Raw genomic sequence first — 23,214 nt, forward strand, 5'->3', positions numbered from 1 at the left:
CCTCAGTCATCAACAATTGCATCATCTGAGAAATGGACATTTAAACAGTGTAGGTCTGACTTCGTAGGATATGTATAGCAAGTAGTGGACATAGAGAGATCAGAAAGCATAAGAAAAAGTATATACATTTGATTATTTACAATGCGGGGAGGTGGGATGTGGAGGGGGGAGGGTGTTAGTTTAGGGTTGAAGTTGCCTGGAAGTGTTATTTTAGTGCGCTTTTGAAGGAGGATAGAGATCCACTTTCTTTTACACCTGTTGGGAGTGCATTCCACATTGATGTGGCATAAAAAGAAAATTAGTTAAGACCTTTGATAGATCGGAATATATATATATATATATATACATATACATATATATATATATATATATATTTTTTTTTTTTATATCGCGGCTGTGTTGGCTCTATTATGGATCGAACTTTCACAGTATCATGTTAGACCCGCTCGACATCCATTGCTTTCGTCCTCTCCAAGGTTCTCATAGTCATCATTGTCACCGACGTCCCACTGGGTGTGAGTTTTCCTTGCCCTTACGTGGGCCTACCGAGGATGTCGTAGTGGTTTGTGTTGTGGTTTGTGCAGCCCTTTGAGACACTAGTGATTTAGGGCTATATAAGTAAACATTGATTAATTGATTGATTGATAGCGCTTTTTTAGACACTCAAAGCGCTTCACAGAGAAGTAAGAACCCATCATTCATTCACTCCAGCTACATTGTAGCCAATATAGTGTGTTAGCTAAACACACTATATAGCCTCAAGCCTCAAATATTTGAAATAAACACTGACATTTCTGCTTGCCATAACCTTCATTCTTCACCGCTTTGCTCACTGCATCCACACATTACCACTCTCATGTGTGCTCTATTGCAGAGGTCGTGCGGGAGTTATGTACGGCAGTATCAGGCACTTATTGCAGTCCGAATTTTTATAAATGTTTGTTAGTCATTAAACGATTAATCAAAGCCAAAGAATATACCTTTTCCACATTTACGCACAAGTCTCTGGGTCTTTGGACCTTTTCGAACAGTTTAGAATGAAAACCAAGGTATCACTGTACTAAATTCTTTACACTCTTTTATGATTGGTTCTCAAATACCATCTTTCAATCTATTTTGCAACTTCATTGCATAAATTCAAGATAAGTTTGAATGCCTAGACTAGGGATGTAATGGTATGAACATTTTTATCATGGTTTATCATTATTATTACAGTATTTTACATTTTGCTAAAAATGTTCTAAAATATTTATACTGAAATCTTTTAAATATGGTTTATTTAAAAAATAAATAACACATTCAAAATGACGTCCTTTGCAGAAAATTTATTTAGATAACTGGTTCATGTACCTCAAGTAAAAATGTAAATGTGCATATGAATGCAACACAAGCATTATTAACTAAATAATAGGCAGACACTAAAAAATAACATAAATAATTACAAATTAATGTGTGCAAGATGGCACTTGATGGCCGTAAGATGTAACTGCACTTTTTGGGTATGTATATAAAAATGGTGTTCATATAGAGATCTAGTCTTACACATATCAGAAGACACCTCTTAACTGTTTGAAATATGACAGGGCTGCAGTGAGATTGTTTGCAATTTTTGACCAGGGAGCATAAGCAGATGCCTTTTGATAATGTTGTAGTGAATGTGTAATGGTGATAGATGATGTAGCTGTGGCATTGAACTTGCAAGTTTCACGCCCACTTTGTAAATAAGGGAAAAGCAAATGTATAATTATTTTTATTTGATGCTGATTAATACGATCATCTGACTGACACACACAAACTGCCACACAAACCCTAACATTACTCTTGTTAAAACGAAACTTTTTGCAGTGTTTCTGCTGGGATATGTTTTTAACACTTGGTTTCAACCCTATGAAGTAGCAGTGGTCATTACAATCACAAAACACTTAACAGAAGTACATTTTTTTTTATGCCACAGTATATGTCGTGTGCACATACTACTCGCTCCCACCGATAGCACCCACCAAGTAACTTTAAGTAACAATTAAGTGTAACTATAAAAAAAAGAATGACAGATCAACCATGACTTTTCAAACACTTTCCATCATTAGCTACAAGTTGACTTACTTGGCACTCACTGTATTCTTGTGGATGGTGGTTTTCAATAATTAAAGGGGAACATTATCACCAGACCTATGTAAGCGTCAATATATACCTTGATGTTGCAGAAAAAAGACCATATGTTTTTTAAACCGATTTCCGAAACTCTAAAAGGGTTAATTTGGCGATTAAAACGCCTTTCAATTGATAGCCTGTCGGAGCGATGACGTCACATAAACGTATACGTCACAACATGAAGCAATCCGCCATTTTCTCAATCTTATAACATGCACCAAGTCAAATCAGCTCTGTTATTTTCCGTTTTTTCGACTGTTTTCCCGTACCTTGGAGACATCATGCCTCGTCGGTGTGTTGTCGGACAGTGTAACAACATGAACAGAGACGGATTCAAGTTGCACCAGTGGCCAAAAGATGCGAAAGTCCCTCGTTTGTTCCGCACACTTTACCGACGACAGCTATGCTACGACAGAGATGGCAAGAATGTGTGGATACCCTGCAACACTCAAAGCAGATGCATTTCCAACGATAAAGTCAAAGAAATCTGCAATATTGGAAAATAGACCACCACTGAATCTGCCTGAGTGCGTGAGCTATTCAGGGACGACGGCAGTCTGTTCCAGCAGACGAGCGAAGTAAACCCCCTGGATGTCTTGGCTAAGACGTGATTTATGCCACTTCTTTTTCTGTCTCATTTTGTCCACCAAACTTATAACGTTGTGCATGAATGCACAAAGGTGAATTTTGTTGATGTTATTAACTTATGTGGAGTGTGCTAATCAGACATATTTGGTCACGGCATGACTGCAAGCTAATCGATGCTAAAATGCTATTTAGGCTAGCTGTATGTACATATTGCATCATTATGCCTCATTTGTAGCTATATTTGCATCCAGCCTTTCGCTCCACCCACATTTATTGCCAAACAAAAACATAACAATCGTTGGTTAGAAGCCGATCGCCGAATTCGTCCTCGCTTCCTCCCGTGCTGCTGTCTGTCGTGATATGGCTCAATAGCTTCAGTTTCTTCTTCAATTTCGTTTTCGCTACCTGCCTCAACACTCCAACCATCCGTTTCAATACATACATAATCTGTTAAATCGCTTACGCCGCTGAAATCCGAGTTTGAATCCGAGCTACTATGGCTATACCTTTCTGTGCTATCCGCCATGTTTGTTTATGGTGGTTTCACGCTGTGACGTCACAGGATAATGGAAGAGTGGATACACCGATGGTGAAAATCAGGCACTTTGAAGCCATTTTTTGGGATATTGCGTGATGGGTAAAATTTTGAGAAAAACTTCGAAAAAAAAAACAAACTGGGAACTGATTTTTATTGGTTTTAATCCTTCAGAAATTGTGATAATGTTCCCCTTTAAACATTTAAGCTGTATTATTTTACCGCAGATTATCATTATACCATTAACCGTTTCAACCCTTGCTGAAAATATAATACAAATTTCTAAAATCAAGAACAGAAACACCTCTTTGTGTACCATGAACAGACATACACACTTTACAGGTTGGATCCTAATAAAGTGCTCTAAAACGGCCGTGCTACGGAAATTATCCAACACCTAACAATTACCGGTTTAAATACTTTGATCTGGAGTAGAACTTCATATAGCCACCTCTCATTATATAGAAATTCTTATTTTTTACAATACAATACAAAATGAATACAATAAAATGTTCCTCAAACCAGGTTTAATGAGGAAAAAGACAATATTTCACAATGCATGCATTATCCCGATACCTTCTGTTGTTTGTTCAAGAATAAGTTTAATTATTAAGTATACATGAATAATTGAGCGCTGCTTCAAGAGTCCATTTCATTGGCACTTTGAGAAATCAATAATGTTCTGAAAATCCAGTATCATTACAGTGTCCAAATTTTGGGTCTCAAGCCTCTTTAAGCCGACTTCCAGGGCCGTGACTGACTTTTGATATTGATAACTTATGCACTTAATTCGGCTGCCAAAACCTGCTTGGTGGATAATGCGCCTACGTGTCGTGACGTGAATCGTGGATGGTGCTCCCACGTCACAGAATGGGGCAGGCACTATCCACCAGTATTGAACATCAATCTGTTAATATTTTGGTTATATTTATTCAATTTTTCTTTTTAATTCCTTCTTTTTGGAGACTTTTAACTATGGTGGAAAAAAATCACCATGGAAATGGGCAAAAATTCAGGGCCCACGGCACGATTGCGTAATATAGAACGTTGCGTTATATGGGACTACACTATTTCAAACTTTGAGTGTATGTGTACTCACCTGATGTCTTCCTCATTTTCAGGAAAGCTCCAGTATGCAATTCGAAGTTGGAGTTGTTCTGGCACAGGAGGGTACACTTTCTCCACTACCTCAAATGGAATGTGAAAGGCTACTTGTTTTGCTGACAACTCCACCAATGGAATCACATGACCATCTAATGAAATTAAAGACAACATAATAAAATGCATTTTAGTGGCACTTTACCAACAAATTTGAATTTAACAGCCATGTTTTTTAAACATACATATGGATGTATGTATGTATGTATATATATATATACACATATATACACATTCACATTTACATATATACACATACACATTTACATATATATACAGTATTTACATATATATATATATATATATATATATGTATGGTGGTATATATAATGTATGTGTATATATATATATATATATATATATATATATATATACACATACATTCCTGAAAGACCCATTCCACCCCGGGCACAGCCACCTGGAACTACTACCCTCAGGCAGACGCTACAGGGTGCTAAAAGCGAGCACCAACAGACTAAAAACCAGCTTTGACCCAAGAGCCATAGTAGCATTAAACAGGCACTGAGTGAGCACAATATGTCCATTATGTCCTCATGTGTAATGTTTATAAAAATGTTTCTATTTTTTCGGACTACAATGTGCAATAATGTTATATGTATGTGTGTATATATATTCATATGCATGCATATATGCATCTGTGTGGATATATATATACATATACATAGATACATCTCTCATCTCTATCTTTTTTTACTATTTATATTACCATATGAGGATCTGCTCCAATTTCGTTGTTCTTTGAACCTGTTCATTGCAATAATGACAATAAAACTCTATTCTATTCTTTATCTAAACATACAAATGTAGACATATATATATATATATATATATATATATATATTTATATATATATATATATATATACATATATATAAATATAAATTATATATATATGTATATATATATATATATATATATATATATATATACATATATATATATAGTGGGTACGGAAAGTATTCAGACCCCCTTAAATTTTTTACTCTTTGTTAAATTGCAGCCATGTGCTAAAATCATTTAAGTTCATTTTTTTCCCTTTTAATGTACACCCAGCAACCTATATTGACAGAAAAGCATAGAATTTTAGACATTTTTACAGATTTATTAAAAAAGAAAAACTGAAATATCACATGGACATAAGTATTCAAACCCTTTGCTGTGGCACTTGTATATTTACCTCAGGTACTGTCCATTTCTTCTGATCATCCATGAGATGGTTCTACACCTTCATTGGAGTCCAGCTGTGTTTAATTCTAATGATTGGACTTGATTAAGCCAGCCACACACCTGTCTATATAAGACCTTACAGCTCACAGTGCATGTCAGAGCAGATGAGAATCATGAGGTCGAAGGAACTGCCTGAAGAGCTCAGAGACAGAATTGTGGCAAGGCACAGATCTGGCCATGGATACAAAAACATTTCTGCTGCACTTAAAGTTCCCAAGAGCACAGTGGCCTCCATAATCCTTAAATGGAAGACATATGGGATGACAAGAACTCTTTCAAGAGCTGGCCGTCAACCAAACTGAGCAATAGGGGGAGAAGAGCCTTGGTGAGAGAGGTAAAGAAGAACCCAATGATCACAATGGCTGAACTCCAGAGATGCAGTGAGGAGATGGGAGAAAGTTCCAGAAAGTCAACCATCACTACAACACTCCACCAGTCAGGTCTTTATGGCAGAATGGGCGGACGGAAGCCTCTCCTCAGAGTAAGACACATGAAAGCCCGCATAGAATTTGCCAAAAAACACATGAAGGACTCCCAGACTATGATAAATAAGATTCTCTGGTCTGTTGAGACAAACATAGAACTTTTTGGCCTTAATTCTAAGCGGTATGTGTGGAGAAAACCAGGCACCGCTCATCACCTGCCCAACACCATCCCTACAGTCAAGTGTGGTGGTGGGAGCATCATGCTGTGGGGATGTTTTGCAGCTGCAGGGACAGGACGACTGGTTGCAATTGAAGGAAAGATGAATGCCCCCAAGTACAGAGATATCCTGGACGAAAACCTTTTCCAGAGTGCTATGGACCTCAGACTGGGCCGACGGTTCACCTTCCAACAAGACAATGACCCTAAGCACAGAGCTAAAATGACGAAGGAGTGGCTTCGGAACAACTCTGTGACTGTACTTGAATGGCCCAGCCAGAGCCCTGACTTGAACCCAATTGAGCATCTCTGGAGAGACCTCAAAATGGCTGTCCACCAACGTTCACCATTCAACCTGACAGAACTGGAGAGGATCTGCAAGGAGGAATGGCAGAGAATCCCCAAATCCAGGTGGGAAAAACTAGTTGCATCATTCCCAAGAAGACTCACGGCTGTATTAACTCAAAAGGGTGCTTCCACTCAATACTGAGCAAAGGGTCTGAATACTTATGTCCATGTGATATTTCAGTTTTTCTTTTTTAATAAATCTGTAAAAATGTCTACAATTCTGTGTTTTTCTGTCAATATGGAGTGCTGTGTATACATTAATAAGGAAAAAAATTAACTTAAATGATTTTAGCACATGGCTACAATTTAACAAAGAGTAAAAAATTTAAGGGGGTCTGAATACTTTCTGTACCCACTTGTATATATGTATATATATATATATATATATATATATATATACAAACCCCGTTTCCATATGAGTTGGGAAATTGTGTTGGATGCCAGCAACACGTGACAAAGAAGTTGGGAAAGGTGGCAATAAATACTGATAAAGTTGAGGGATGCTCATCAAACACTTATTTGGAACATCCCACAGGGGTGCAGGCTAATTGGGAACAGTCGGGTGCCATGATTGGATAAAAGCAGCTTACATGAAATGCTAATTAATTCACAAACAATGATGGGGTGAGGGTCACCACTTTGTAAGCAAATTGTCGAATAGTTATAGAACAACATTTCTCAAAGAGCTATTGCAAGGGATTTAGGGATTTTACTATCTACGGTTCATAAAATCATCAAAAAAGTCAGAGAATCTGGAGAAACCACTACACGTAAGCGATGATATTACGGACTTTTGATCCCTCAGGCGGTACTGCATCAAAAACCGACATCAGTGTGTAAAGGATGGGTTCAGGAACACTTAATAAAACCACTGTCAGTAACTACAGTTGGTCGCTACATCTGTAAGTGCAAGTTAAAACTCGACTATGCAAAGCCAAACCCATTTATCAACAATATCCTGAAACGCCGCCGGCTTGGCTGGGCCCGAATTCCCCTAAGATGGACTGATGCAAAGTGGAAAGGTGTTCTGTGGTCTGACGAGTCCACATTTTAAATTAGATTTGGAAACAGAGGATGTGGTGTCCTCCAGAACAAATAGGAAAATAACCATTCGGATTGTTATAGGCGCAAAGTTCAAAAACCAGCATCTGTGATGGTATAGGGGTGCATTAGTGCCAAAAGCATGGGTAACTTACACATCTGTGAAGGCACCATTAATGCTGAAAGGTCCATACAGGTTTTGGAACAACATATGTTGTCATACACGCAACGTTATCATAGACACCCCTGCTTATTTCCGCAACACAAGTGTTACAACAGTGTGGGTTCATAAAAAAAAAAAGAGTGCGGCTACTTTCCTGGCCCGCCTGCAGTCCAGACCTGTCTCCCATCGAAAATGTGTGGCGCATTATGAAGTGTAAAATACGACAGCGGAAACCCCAGACTATTGAAAGACTGAAGCTCTACATAAAACAAGAATGGGAAAGAATTCCACTTTCAAAGCTTCAACTATTAGTTTCCTCAGTTCCCAAACGTTTATTGAGTGTTGTTAAAAGAAAAGGTGATGTAACACAGTGGTGAACATGCCCTATCCCAACTACTTTGGCACGTGTTGCAGCCATGAAATTCTAAGTTAATTTGCAAAAAAAAATAAAGTTTATTAGTTTGAACATCAAATATCTTGTCTTTGAAGTGCATTCAATTGAATATGGGTTAAAAAGGATTTGCAAATCATTGTATTCCGTTTATATTTACATCTAACACAATTTCCCACCTCGTATGGAAACGGGGTTTGTAAATAATATATGTATAAATGTATATGTATATATATATATATATATATATATATATATATTTATATATATAAACACACATATATATACATATATATATATATATAAATATGTATGTGTGGGAAAAATCACAAGACTACTTCATCTCTACAGAACTGTTTCATGAGGGGTTCCCTCAATCATCAGGAGATTTTAAAATCTGGGTGGCGGGGCTGTCCCTTAGAGATAGGGTGAGAAGCTCTGTCACCCGGGATGGGCTAGAAGTAAAGCTGCTGCTCCTCCACATCGAGATGAGCCAGCTGAGGTGGTTCGGGCATCTGGTCAGGATGCCACCCGAAATCCTCCCTAGGGAGTTGTTTAGGGCACGTCCGACCGGTAGAGGCTACGGGGAAGACCAAGGACACGTTGGGAAGACTATGTTTCCCAGCTGGCTTGGGAACGCCTCGGGATCCCCCAGGAGGAGCTGGCCGAAGTGGCTGGGGGAGGAAAGTCTGGGCTTCTCTGCTTAAACAAATGATAATGGAAATGTGTCAGTGTAGCATAACTGTAGGTGTGGCGCAACTCCGCTTCACAACACACCTCATGTGCGCCTGGTTTGACAGAGAATAAGACCAAGCAGAAATGATCTGAGATGCACTTTAGTCACTTTGACACTATATATAGCGAGTAGAGGTACATATTAAAAGTGAAATGGTGTATCTTGCGTCATGCATTTATTCACTAATCAAATACAAGGAAGTGATCTCCTGCTGCTCCCTAGTCTTGGAATGGCTTGTAAAAAGATCTGAGGTTAACTGGATTGAATGAACACTTTGGGGGAATTTCAGGCCATCCATCCATCCATCCATCCATCTTCTTCCACTTATCCGAGGTCGGGTCGCGGGGACAGCAGCCTAAGCAGGGAAGCCCAGGCTTCCCTCTCCCCAGCCACTTCAACTAGCTCTTCCCGGGGGATACCGAGGCGTTCCCAGGCCAGCCGGGAGACATAGTCTTCCCAACGTGTCCTGGGTCTTCCCCGTGGCCTCCTACCGGTTGGACGTGCCCTCAACACCTCCCAAGGGAGGCGTTCGGGTGGCATCCTGACCAGATGCCCGAACCACTTCATCTGGCTCCTCTTGATGTGGAAGAGCAGCGGCTTTACTTTGAGTTCCTTCCGGATGGCAGAGCTTCTCACCCTATCTCTAAGGGAGAGCCCCGCCACACGGCGGAGGAAACTCATTTCGGCTGCTTGTACCCATGATCTTACCCTTTCGGTCATGACCCAAAGCTCATTACCATAGAATGAGAACGTAGATTGACCGGTAAATTGAGAGTTTTGCCTTCCGGCTCAGCTCCTTCTTCACCACAACGGATCGGTACAACGTCCACATTACTGAAGACGCCGCACCGATCTGCCTGTCGATCTCACGATCCACTCTTCCCTCACTCGTGAACAAGACTCCTAGGTACTTGAACTCCTCCACTTGGAACAGGGTCTCCTCCCCAACCCGGAGATGGCATTCCACCCTTTTCCGGGCGTGAACCATGGACTTCGACTTGGAGGTGCTGATTCTCATTCCAGTCGCTTCACACTCGGCTGCGAACCGATCCAGTGAGAGCTGAAGATCCCGGCCAGATGAAGCCATAAGGACCACATCATCTGCAAAAAGCAGAGACCTAATCCCGCGGCCACCAAACCAGATCCCCTCAACGCCTTGACTGCTCCTACAAATTCTGTCCATAAAAGTTATGAACAGAATCGGTGACAAAGGACAGCCTTGGCGGAGTCCAACCCTCACTGGAAATGTGTTCGACTTACTGCCGGCAATGTGGACCAAGCTCTGACACGGATCGTACAGGGAGCGAACCACCACAATAAGACAGTCCGATACCCCATACTCTCTGAGCACTCCCCACAGGACTTCCCGAGGGACACGATCGAATGCCTTCTCCAAGTCCACAAAGCACATGTATACTGGTTGGGCAAACTCCCATGCACCCACAAGGACCCTGCCGAGAGCAAAGAGCTTGTCCATAGTTCTACGACCAGGACGAAAATTACACTGTTCCTCCTGAATCTGAGGTTCGACTATCCGGCGTAGCCTCCTCTCCAGTACACCTGAATAAACCTTACCGGGAAGGCTGAGGAGTGTGATCCCACGATAGTTGGAACACACCCTCCGGTCCTCCTTCTTAAAGAGAGGAACCACCACCCCGGTCTGCCAATCCAGAGGTACCGCCCCCGACGTCCACACGATGCTACAGAGTCTTGTCAACCAAGACAGCCCCACAGCATCCAGAGCCTTAAGGAACTCCAGGCGGATCTCATCCACCCCTGGGGTCTTGCCACCGAGGAGCTTTTTAACTACCTCAGTAACCTCATCCCCAGAAATAGGAGAGCCCACCACAGACTCCCCAGGCACTGCTTCCTCATAGGAGGCCGTGTTGGTGGGATTGAGGAGGTCTTCGAAGTATTCCTTCCACCTATCCACAACATCCGCAGTTGAGGTCAGCAGAACACCATCCGCACCATACACGGTGTTGATAGTGAACTGCTTCCCCTTCCTGAGGCGGCGGATGGTGGTCCAGAATCGCTTCGAAGCCGTCTGGAAGTCGTTTTCCATGGCTTTCCCGAACTCCTCCCATGTCCGAGTTTTTGCCTCCGCGAATTTCAGGCCATTTGAAGTATCTAGAAACCAGTTCTAATGGGCATTGTACTTGTTTTTAAAATGTACTGTAACTTTATATATATATTTTTTGACATATTGCGTAGTTTTATGTTAATATTGTAAGTAATTTATATTTTTTTACTGTGTTGTGTTACTGCTGCTGTTTTTGTTACGTGTTATCATTTTCTTTTGGTGTCCCCTCAGCCAGGTCACTTTTGGAAAAGCAAGGTTTTACCTGGTTAAATAAAGGATATTGGATTGGTTGGTTAGTGAGTGAGAGCAGAGATCTGCCACCACAAGCCCAGGGATTGTGCATAACCACAGAATGGACAAAACCCCCAGAAGTGTGCAACCCAACTTGTATCACTTCCATAAGTGCTACGAAAACAGCTTTAAAACAGACACTTTTGTGTTTTTTTGGCAACATTTTGGGCACCATTGCTTTACATTTTTACCAGTAAGGCAAAGTGTGGACTGTGAGCCATTTGCTAAACACAGCTCTTTTTTCTATTGTAAAAATACCAAACAGCACCAGCAAAAATGGAAAATACAGCAAGAAGGCTGAAATGACATGATGATGTCACACTACCACCCTATTTAAATCATTTTAAGAACAATAATGTTAGTTTCATACTTTGAGGCTCCACGCCACAGTTGTTCTTTTTAGAATGTAAACTGGTCAACTACTGTTATTTATGAGCACATTATTGTTTGTTTTGATAGAAGTCGTAGGGGACTGTTGTTACTTTATGTATGTATAGTTACCTCGTGGCAGTTGATACTACAACTAAAATGATGTGCAAAAATATGTTGAAACAGAGTGATATTAAATCATTTACACTTTAAATCCATTTTCAGCACTGAATTTGAAGTACCAGTAGAATGGAAAAACAAGTTACTTCTATATTAAAGCTATTATTATATATTTCTGATGTATGACACCGAAAGACTTACACAGTTTGTGTTTAAATAGATATGACCAAAATAGTATGAATCTTACGGAGATTCCCCAGCCATTTTGAGAGATAATGAGCTAACCAGTCACACGATCACGTGACGTAGGGGTAGGAACCACAGATCCCTTCCCCACCAACAACAGTGCAAATCATGCAGCAAACAATGGTCACTTTTGGAAAAATCATGATCCAAAAACATATAATGTTGATCCTGAATATAAGGATGATGACCAACAAGTTTTATAAGCTCTACCACACAAATCCAGCTTTTTCATTACAAAGTGTAAAAACAAGAAATACAAACTGTGAATATAATAAAATTATGTCTTACTGTACAATGTCTGTTCTTACTGTGATGATGACTGATAGGATGTTTATATATTCCTGTTGAGATAATATATTAATCATGATGCACACGAAGGGTTGACAAAGAAAAGACTTCCTGCAGACACTGTCTTCGGTTGTGTGTTTGTCTCCATCTCTGATTATAAATTGAGTTTCACAGATGAACAACTTCTAGATTTATGGCTAAATCCTCTTATTATGAGAGGCATGATTTACAATCTAGATTTACTTTGATGAGCCGAGACTTGATGATGCTGGAGCAGCTGGACATCCCGGCAAGTACATAAAGCAGCAGAAGGGCTACTTAGGTGTGTTATCAATCTGCTGTTAAAAATAGTTTGTCTGTGTTAGGGCTAATAAACACATTGCTAATATTTGGGTAATATTCAGGTCACGATATGTATATAGAGTACTGTTGGCGAGTTTTGGATGTTTCTTTAGAGGGTTTTGTGGTCAGAATAGAGAGCCCCCATTGACGGACTAGTCATGTATTTATTTAGGACTTAGAATACATAAAAAATACAAATGTGTGTTCATGTCTTATATAAAGGATTGTGAATGGTAGACAGCACATCTTTCTCTAATTGTTGCAGTTTTCCAGTATGACTGATATAATACTATGGTCAGAGTGCAGAACTATTACTCCAGTGACGTCGATCTACGGAAACTACTGAAGACGCTCTGAACGGAATATTAAAAATGTCTGACTGAATTTGTGGTATTTTGTGATGTTTCGAAAGTATTTTCACATACTTTGCAAATTGTCAATACATATGGATATGGTGTAATGGATACAATGAAACACAATTAAGCATATAAAGTCAACTAGCTTTTCCACTCGACTGGTACTTTAAAAGTGAATGGGTTCAGTTTTATTTTATATCTTCATTGTGGTTTTAACTATGTATTGATAATTTAGGAATTTTAAAAGCATCGGTATCAACTACTAAAATTCTGGTATCATGACAACCCTCATCTCCGTGCTTTTGTTAGTGAATACGACTGCAAAATAATTCACAATTCGACCAAAAACGCAAAACACAAATCAATAAAAGCTTCAAGTGAACTAAACTACTATTATCTGTCCTATGTTATTATTGTGGTGTCTGGAACAGATTAATTGCATTTGCATTATTTAGTTTTAGGAAATGAATTCGGTTTTCACACTGGTCAGCATTCATCAAACCTTTTGAAACAGAAGATGATGATATTCAAAGAAATGCATTGTTTCCATTTAGGTTTTATGTTGAAAGAAAACGTGTGTGTGTTTGCCCAACCTTTAGTCTTGACGATAGGAGACGCAGGTCCGGCAGACTGCTTCCTCCATCCCCTCCAATTCTGACAGAGGCTCTCAGCCTCTGAAATGAAGGAGCACAAAGAGTCTTCTTCAAAGCGGTCAGAGTCTTCAAACGAGAACCTCTCTCCATCCTCCCACTCAGCAAACATCAGTTCCATGACATCCAGGTCTGGGTTCCTCAGGGGTCCAGAAGACTTCAGTTCCTTCAGATAATGTCAAAGATCCCAGAGAATCCAACACTTTGGGAGGTGGGCGGGGGAAGCTTGATAGTCCAAATTGGGAACCAGCAAATTTATGCTTAGTATTAAAAATGGTGTATTTCAAAAATACATCTTGTGCATTGGGCGGCATCAATTTACCAGGTAGCATCAGTAATAAAAATAATGGGTGACATTAGGTCATGAATAAAGACTATTCCCATTATCACATGCTGACCCTAAGCTATAAATGCTTCTACACTGTCCGTTATTTATTGGAGTAAATCATACATAATAACACATCTATTATTACTATTCAGAAAATGTGACTTGAACAGTCAAACGACGCTTCATTTTAACACAGTTTTTTTACACAATGAAATGCCAACAATACTCATACAACTACATTTTAATTTAGTTTATGTCTACTTGACAAACATACACTCTCGCAACACTTAGCAACAGAGCTAACCTTCCTGACGGCTAAATCGTTTTGTTTACATTGACGGAGACCGCCATCTTGCCTACATTGAGACTCGGTGTGTGTTTATTTTCTCGCCCTGCTTACTTTCTGCTTGTAATTGTGTCAACGTCTTTCCTTGTGTTAGCAGAAGAGAGTTAGCTTCTGATCGATGACAACCACACACAATTAGCGTTATTCTCTTAACTGGTTCCACTGAAGACACTCGGGTTATTCCTTCATGTCTGCTTTGTTCCCTTCCTCCTCGTTTCCGATTGTCCTTCCGACATTGGACTCACATTGCGATATATATGTATATATATGTATACATATATATAAAGTTATACATATATGTATATATATACATGTATGTATATACGTATATGAATATAAATATATATATGATGCCTCCTTCCCTTTGATATAGATATAAAGATGTGAAAGGTTTCTTTCTGACGCTGGGTCCACTGAAAGATGGTGTATCAGCTGATCTTCTTCTTCAGGATTCGATTGGCAGTCAACACCACCGCTTGTTATGGGCACTATCGCCACCTACCCGACTCGAATGTTATCTGATACATTAAAAAGCACCGTGTTACTCTGTATGTATTTCATTCAGTAAATATTCCTGCTCCTAAAATACAAATTCATGTCACATATGTGTTATGATGCAAATATGTTTATGTTAAAATTTCCGTGTCCTAAAATAAAATGTACACTTAAAAAAAAGGTATATATATATATATATATATATATATATATATATATATATATATATACATATATATATATATATATATATATATATATAATATATATATATATATATATATCATATATATATATATATATACATATACATATATATATATATATATATATATATATGTATATATATATACATATATATATATATATATATGTATATATATATATATATATTTATATATATATATATATATATATATATATATATATTTTTTTTAATTTATTTATTTATTTATTTTTTTTTCCCCAAGATGGCGCTGCTGTAGTGGCTGCTGTAGGCAGGAGCTCTGTGCTCGTGTGTCATCCTTTTGTGTTTCCCTCTTGTTTTCATGTGTTATTATATTTTTTTGCATTTTGGTCCGGGACCCTTTGGGACTCTGTGACAAGGGGTGGCACTTTCGTGACCTCTGTGGTGCTTTTTTTTGTGGACTTCTGGATCTGCCTCCCGGGAGCCTTTTGGCCATGGAGACCAGCTGCTGGGTCTCTGCTACACCAGAGTCTGTTTGGATGTACTGGAGGAGATGCAGATGAGGGGACAGGACTGCGTAGCTAGCACTGAGCGCTGGGACGGAGAGGCTTCGCGGTGTCTTGACTGGGTGAGCAGGTGTCGGACACCTCAGTCACCTTGGACGTATCCTCGCTCATCCATGCGGACTGGACATTGGCCGAGAGTGGAGTTGGCTGTCTTGGTTGCTTTGTTGGGTCTGCTTCCGTCTCTGGCCATGCTCCCTCCTCCCCAGCAGACGATGGCGTGGAACACCGCAGAGGCCACCACAGTGTATATGTTTATTTTACTTTTTATTCATAGCTGTATGTATAACTGTCTGGTTGTATCTGCTGCTTTAATGTCTTTAATGTCCTCTGTGTTCTTTGATGTTTGATGTTTCCCTCTTACACACATGTAAGAGGGATGTGTACTATGGCTATGAGTTGTTGTTTTTTTCCCTTGGCCTCAGTCTGCACCCCCACTCCAGGGCCTAGGGTAAGACCTGTTTACCTGTATGTCTTTTTTGTAAGGTGCGCTGGAAGCCGGCAGACCCGGCAGCGATCCTGTTCTGTCTCCCTGTAATGTTTGTCTGATCTTGAATGGGATTGTGCTGAAAATTGTAATTTTCCTGAAAGAACTCTCCTGACGGAATAAATAAAGTACTATCAAATCTAATCCAATCCAATCCAATACATACATACTGTATATATAAAATACAATATTTTTCACAAAAGTAAAAAAATAAATAATAATACATTAAATAATAAGTTAATACATTTCCTTAAAATAGAATTTGTTGCCTGTTTCACCTTTCTAAAATTACACTTTTCAATTGATATAATGAAAATCCTTCAGAAATGCAGAGGCACGTTTTGGTTGATTAAACTTGTTTGTTTGTTTAACATAAACCTTTTTTACACCAACTTTATAGTAGGGCTGTCAAGTAATTAAAGTCATTATTTTTTAATAAGATTAATTACCCCCTGAACCTAAGCACAGGTTATTATTAACTTGTATAAATACAATTTTCTAAAGAAAACACCCCAATATTTGGGTACAAATGCAATTTGGTAGTCAGAATGTCACAAAGGAAAACAATTCTAATGTTTTATTGAACTGCAAGTTATTGACTTGCTCAAAACTTGGTGAAAATAAGTATATTAAAATTTAAGTGCACATTTTGAAAGTCTTTGAAATTTGCAAAAATCTTGCAAACAATATACAATTACTAATTAGTAATGTATTAAACACACCTTTACCTCTTAAACAGCTTAACATGATGTAACGGCTGGCTACGGGGTGTTAGCCAACTACTTTGGCCGGGGGGCGGGACTTCCGAGAGAGATAGGAAAGTGACATTGTTGATAGGAAGTGGGAGTTTGAGCTTTGTCGGGAAAAGGGATGGAGACACATGAGAGCTGTTGTGTGGTTGAATTACACTTTGTGCAATGAAGACAAGTCAAAGTGAGAAGAGTGTGAGCCTACATTCCTGGGATTATTACACAGGTGTCAGAAGTAAAACGGCGATTTCGAAAGAGACTTTGTCGCGGTAAGGACACGCTGCGTACCGCGCATTAGTCAGTTAGCTTCAGTCTGTGAGTTAGCTAGGACCGCTAGCCGTTTATCATGTTTAGCTCCGGTGAAAATAAGTTTAAAGTTGAGTGGGATGACGCTGTTTTGGAGCGGGTGAATGTCGAACAGCCGCGCTACAGCACGCACATGAGCGGTCCGTCGACCCATGAAGATGTAAAGATGTCACCACTGCCGCCGCCGCCCGCAGCTTCCCCGCACAGCACGTTCCCCCCACTGTCTGCTGCCTCTATGAAGATGCCAAAATTTGCCCGTGGATCGGATTGGGAGGCGTTCCACGCTCAATTTGAACTGTTGGCGGACGCTAGAAGGTGGGAAGCAAGGGACAAAGCATTGCAATTGGCTTTGTGTCTAGAGGGAGAGGCTCTTTCGTGCCTCCTGCTGCTGGATCCTGAACAGCAGCGGTGCTACGCAGCCCTGGTGGGGGCGCTCAAGACGAGGTTTGGGAGATGGTCTCAGTCAGCACTTTTAAAAACTGAACTGAGAGGGAGGTGCAGGAAGCCTGGCGAGCCACTCCAGGTGCTTGCTAATGACATTGAGGGCCAGGTCCACCGTGCATATGGTCACCTGCCTGCTGATGCATGAAACGAGCTCGCAACTGACCTGTTTGTTGGAGCCATTACTCCTCCTGACCTGCGCGTGCAAGTGCAGCTTCAGCACCCGAGGTACCTGCAGGAGGCACTGGAAGCTGCTGTTGAGAAGGAGATGCTGGGAAGTGCGGCTGCAGCTGGGGAATTGGAAATGAAACCCCATCCAGTGAGGGCGGTCTCGTCACACCCGTCTGGTGACGGGGCTCCGGCTGGGGCGACAGAAATTACTGAACTACTGAGGGCGGTGACTGTGCAAAGTCAATGTGGTCGCGCCCCATGCAGGTGTACTGGGGCTGTGGCCAACCTGGACACTTTCGCAGGGAGTGCCCTACCACTCGTCGTGAGCCGGGAAACGGCGCCGGGCCCGCATAGTCAGGGGTATGCGGGGCCCTACGTCCACTGTGAACCCTGACTCGCCAGCCCAGGTTAGTCAAGCAGGGAAGGGCTCCATATCCCCCAGAAGCAGAGGTCGACTACTCCTTCTCGCTTTCTGGCAACCGGAGGAGCCCAGCGGCACAGCCAGGTGGCAGGGGCTCTGTCCCCCCCAGAAGTAGATGACAGCAGTGTGCCACCAATGGCGGTGGGCTGGACACAGGGGGGACCAAAGGAGGGGGCTCCTGCCACGTTGCTGTCGCTGATTCTGATTCTGATTCTGTCCAGGGGGTGCCTACTGTGGGCCTGGTGGACACAGGGTCATCAGTAACGCTGGTAAGACCGGGTCTTCTGCCCAGCAGTACACCACTTGAGCCCACAGCAGTACAGATCCGCACAGTCACGGGCCAGCTTGCTATGGTGGGGAAGGGGTTCTGGTGGTTGTGCGTGGGAGTAAAATGACCGCCATCTAGTTTGGGTGGAAGACGTGCAATACTGCTGCATCTTAGGGCTGGACTTTCTCCAAGGTGACTGCTAGACATGGGGAGGGGTACACTTAACTTCCCAGGGGGCATAACAGTTGCCATGGGTACCCTAATTCACGGGCCCCTACCCGTTTCACCGCATTCCTCTGTATTCTTGTTGCTTCACACCACACCAAGTTACTACTCCTGCCCTCGACCTGTCTCCCCTCAGCCAATGAGGGGGGGGAAAGAGCTGTTTACTACCCGGGGATGCCAGCCCTGGGCAGCCCTTTCCCCACAGCCAGGGCCTCCGGTCATAGGGAGAGGGGTGTGGAGAGAGGAGGTCATGGTCTTGAAGAAGAAGGCTGATGATTGGCGATTCTGTGTGGATTACAGACGGCTGAACGAAGTGACCACAAAGGACTCTTACCCCCTACCCCGTATTAATGAGTCCCTGGACCTAGTTTCCGGCTCTTCGTGGTTCACCACTCTGGACCTTAAGAGCGGACATTAGCAAGTACCCCTTTCTCCCGAAACTCGCCCTAAATCCGCCTTCTGTACTGGCCGGGGCTTGTAGCAATTCAAAGTTCTTAGTTTTGGGCTCTGTAATGCCCCTGCCACTTTTGCCTGACATATGGACAAAGTGCTGGCTGGTATTCCCCGCCAAGAGTGCCTGGTATACCTGGACGACATTCTGGTACATGGGCGTTCTTTCAAAGCAGCTCTGGGGTCCCTGAGGAGAGTCCTGGAGAGGATTCGAGCAGCGGGCCTTAAACTGCACCCTGAGAAATGCAGTTTCATGCAACAAAAAGTGACCTTCTTGGGACATGAGCTGGGTGCCGATGGCATTGGCGCCATGGGCGAGAAGGTGCGGGCTTTGAGAGACTGGCTGCCCCTCGAGACCAAGGACAGCTGAAGAGCTTCATCGGGCTTGCCTCTTACTATCGGAGGCACGTGCGTGGTTTTGCTACAATCGCCGCGGCCCTATACTGTTTGCTGGAAAAAGGCAAAGACTTTGTGTGGTCCGAAAGGTGCCAGGAGGCATTCTGGGGGTTGAAACGGGCCCTGTGTGAGGCCCTGGTACTTGCCCCACCTGACCTTGCCCTGCCCTTCTTACTGGACACTGATGCCAGCGGATTAGGGGTGGGGGGCGTACTTGCACAGCCGTGGCAGGAAGGGGAGAGGGTGGTGGCATACTTCAGCCAGAAACTCTCAAAGTCAGAACGGAATTACTGTCTCATCCGCCAAGAACTCCTGGCAGTGGTGCTCTCTATCACACACTTTAAATACTACCTGTGTGGCCTCCCCTTTGTGATTAGGACTGACCACTCTGACCTCCAGTGGCTAATGACTTTCCGGGAGCCGGAGGGGCAGGTCGTCAGGTGGTTGGAAGAGCTACAAGGATACAACTTTGAAATAGAACATCGGCCGGGCGCTCGCCACTCCAACACAGACGCGCTCTCTCGCCGGCCGTGTGCAGCAGACAGATGTGGTTACTGCGAGTGCAGGGAAGCTCTGGAACAAGAGCGGCGGGAAGAGGGCGCTGAGTGTGCAGCCTTCAGTCAGGCTGGTAATGTTGTCTGCAGGGAACTACAGACTGTGACCAATGCTGATCGGAGGCACACACAGGAGGAGGACACAGACCTTCATCCTGTCTTGTAGTGGGTAGAGGCTTGGGAGGCGGTGGCACCATTCTCCAAGGCTTCCAAGGGCCTGTGCGCCATGTTTGACTCACTGCGGGTGTCCCAAGGCGTGCTGCAGTGGGCATATAAGGCCGCGGCCACGGGGGGAGGACAGTGGCAGGTAGTGGTGCCAAAGGGACTGCAAGGGGCAGTGCTTAAGGCAGTGCATGGGGGAGGTGTGTCTGGACATTTCGGGGTCGCTAAAACACTTAAGCGGCTGCGACAGGGGTTCTATTGGGGTCGGCAGAAGAGAGATGTGGAAGACTTCTGCCGCCGCTGTGACCCCTGCGTTTCCCGCAAAAGCCCCACTGGGCACTCACAGTTCCCTGTGGGGTGCCCTATGGACAGGTAGGGATTGACATTACAGGGCCGTACCCACGGTTTGACAAGGGGAACCGCTATGTCCTTCCCGCCATTGACTATTTTACAAAGTGGCCAGGGGCATACGCCATTCCCAACCAGGAGGCAGAGACCATTGCTGACGCCCTGGTGGAGGGCATGATAAGTCGGTTTGGCGTCATGTTATCTCTGCCGTGACGGCACAAACTTTGAGTCCCGGGTTTTCACTGCCTTGTGCCAGCGCCTGGGCATCCACAAAACCTGCACCACCCCATTGCACCCTCAGAGTGATGGGTTGGTGGAGTGATTCCAGCGCAACCTGGGAGACCAGCTCGCCATTGTCACCTCCCACCACCAGAGTGACTGGGACGAACACCTACTACTGGTGCTGATGGCGTGTCGCTCTGCTGTCCAGGAATCCACGGAGTGCACACCGGCGCTTCTCATGCTAGGGAGAGAGATGCGCACACCAGCAAAGCTGCCCTTTGGCCGCCCTCCAGATGTCCCGGCCTTCGCTGCAGGACCAGAGTACGCCAGGAAATTACAGGACCGGCTGGACTCAGCCCACAGTTTCGCTCGGGAGCGGCTGCAGGAAGCTGGTGTGAAACAAAAGCGCTACTATGACGTGACGACCCGAGGGGGGGACTTCGTGCCAGGCGAGTTGGTCTGGGTTAACAACCCGATTCGGAAGAAGGGCCGCAGTCCCAAGCTGGACAGCAAATGGACAGGGCCCTGTAGGATACACCAGAAGCTGGGAGAGGTTGTGTATCGAGTCCAGCTGCCCCCCCCCCCCCCCCCCCCGAGGAAGGAAAGTGGCCCTTCACAGAGACAGAATAGCCCCCTCCTTCCCCTGCCTCGGATACACAGGTGACCTCTCCCTTGCCCACCCAGCCCTTTCCCAATTCCCCGCTTACGCCCCAGGGGGAACCAATTTCCCCACCCCTCGTGTCCCCCGCTCCCCCCAGCAACCTCCCGAGGACTGGCACACCTGACCCAGTTGTCCAATTCCTGGGGACTGTAAGGGAGCGGATGAGGCGGGATAAGAGGCCTCCGGTTGTAAACCTGTTTTTGTGTGATGTAAGAGTTACGGTGTCTACGTTGTTTTGTTTGCACTAATGTGTTGCTCTGATTTACATGCTGTTGTGAAGTTACCAAATGTTGCCTTACGGGTCAGTCCTCGAGGGCGAGGACTTTTTGAAAGGGGGGGTGGGGGGGTGATGTAGCGGCTGGCTACGGGGTGTTAGCCAAGGACTTTGGCTGGGGGGCGGGACTTCCGGGAGAGATAGGAAAGTGACGTTGTTGATAGGAAGTGGGAGTTCGAGCTTTGCCGGGAAAAGGGACGGAGACACATGAGAGCTGTTGTGTGGTTGAATTACACTTTGTGCAATAAAGACAAGACAAAGCGAGAAGTCGTGTGAGCCTGCATTCCTGGGATTATTATTTACAATCTGTAAACAAAGAAGCTTCTTTATACCTTTTTTGGATGACAATGCTGATCTCTTTTTTTGGTACAATGCTTGTTGTGATTACTTATAGATGTCCAACGTTCTCCAGGAAGCAAAATACTCTGGTTTGTGTAGTACAGTTACGTCTTTGATGTAAATGTGCCTATTCAAGTTACAACAGATCAGCTGTGGTGATGTGAGTTACATCATCTTGTAGGACTTGGTCTTCACAGATGTTAGATGTCCTGCATGAAGTGGCTGTCCCTTTAGCAAAGGCATATATTTAACTTAACTGTGCTACTTTTATTGACAACATTGAGTCAGTAAACGTTGCCACTTTGCCTCTGCTTCTTGTTGATGTAGCTAGCATTAACGCTAGCATGTAGCTATCGGCCCAGCAGCACCAGCAGCCTTGGTTGCTCGCTGAGGACGGTGACAGCTGCTTGCTTCCACTTTAGAGTCTTTAAGACACAAAAGTCTCTAATATACTCAGGAAAAGACGATAGACTTGTCGCTAGTAGCTGTTTACAAAAGTAGTCGCCATGAGGATTGACAACACTGTCGGTAGCATCCTTGAGTACGTGTTTCACTTTAAGATGGTGTTTTAAACTTGATGTGCGCCAATGATAGGTTTGTCGCAGCAATACCAACAAGTTACCCAAGTTTTTGACCAAAGTCCTATTTTGAAGTGAAATTCCTCTCATCATGATCACAGACTATCTAACAAATGTGCGCATCTTTGGGCGATTAATCATTATTCATATTTGATAAAGCGCTCTTTTATTTTTATTAAGCACATGCTTTAACATGTTAAGGTTGACACCCCTACTTTAAATACATATTAACATTAATCCAACACTGTAATGTAGTTTGGAAACCAAAGTAGTCACTGCACCATACATGTTTTGAATAAAAGCATGTTTAATTCATTATATTTTATTCATAATATTATATTCATAATAGCGATTGAGATAGTTTGTGATAACCTTGTCTGCATTACACTTGCAATTAAGGTCACACACACACACATGAAGGCATAATTTAATGTTGTCTCTGTGTATGGCAACACACTATATTATTTTACCAAACAATGTAAGCATTCACGGTGGCA

General features: G+C 42.9%; 1 protein-coding gene across 5 annotated transcripts in view; it reads right to left on the bottom strand.

Moving 5' to 3' along the window:
* The window catches only part of zswim8 (zinc finger, SWIM-type containing 8), a 161,910-nt gene extending 147,036 nt beyond the window's left edge, over positions 1-14,874 (bottom strand). For 4 of the 5 annotated variants that reach the window (XM_061911047.1, XM_061911046.1, XM_061911045.1 and 1 more), the window contains exons 1-2: positions 13,690-14,873; positions 4,374-4,527 (exon numbers count right to left, since the gene is read on the bottom strand). In XM_061911047.1, the coding sequence (XP_061767031.1) occupies positions 4,374-4,527; positions 13,690-13,867 (332 nt within the window). In that variant the 5' untranslated portion in view covers positions 13,868-14,873. Of the gene's footprint in view, positions 1-4,373; positions 4,528-13,689 lie in introns of all 5 variants that reach the window. The other variant, XM_061911049.1, reaches the window with a different exon arrangement.
* Between the last annotated feature and the right edge of the window lie 8,340 nt (positions 14,875-23,214).

The sequence above is a fragment of the Nerophis ophidion genome, linkage group LG09 (assembly GCF_033978795.1).
Source record: "Nerophis ophidion isolate RoL-2023_Sa linkage group LG09, RoL_Noph_v1.0, whole genome shotgun sequence".
NCBI lineage: Eukaryota > Metazoa > Chordata > Actinopteri > Syngnathiformes > Syngnathidae > Nerophis > Nerophis ophidion.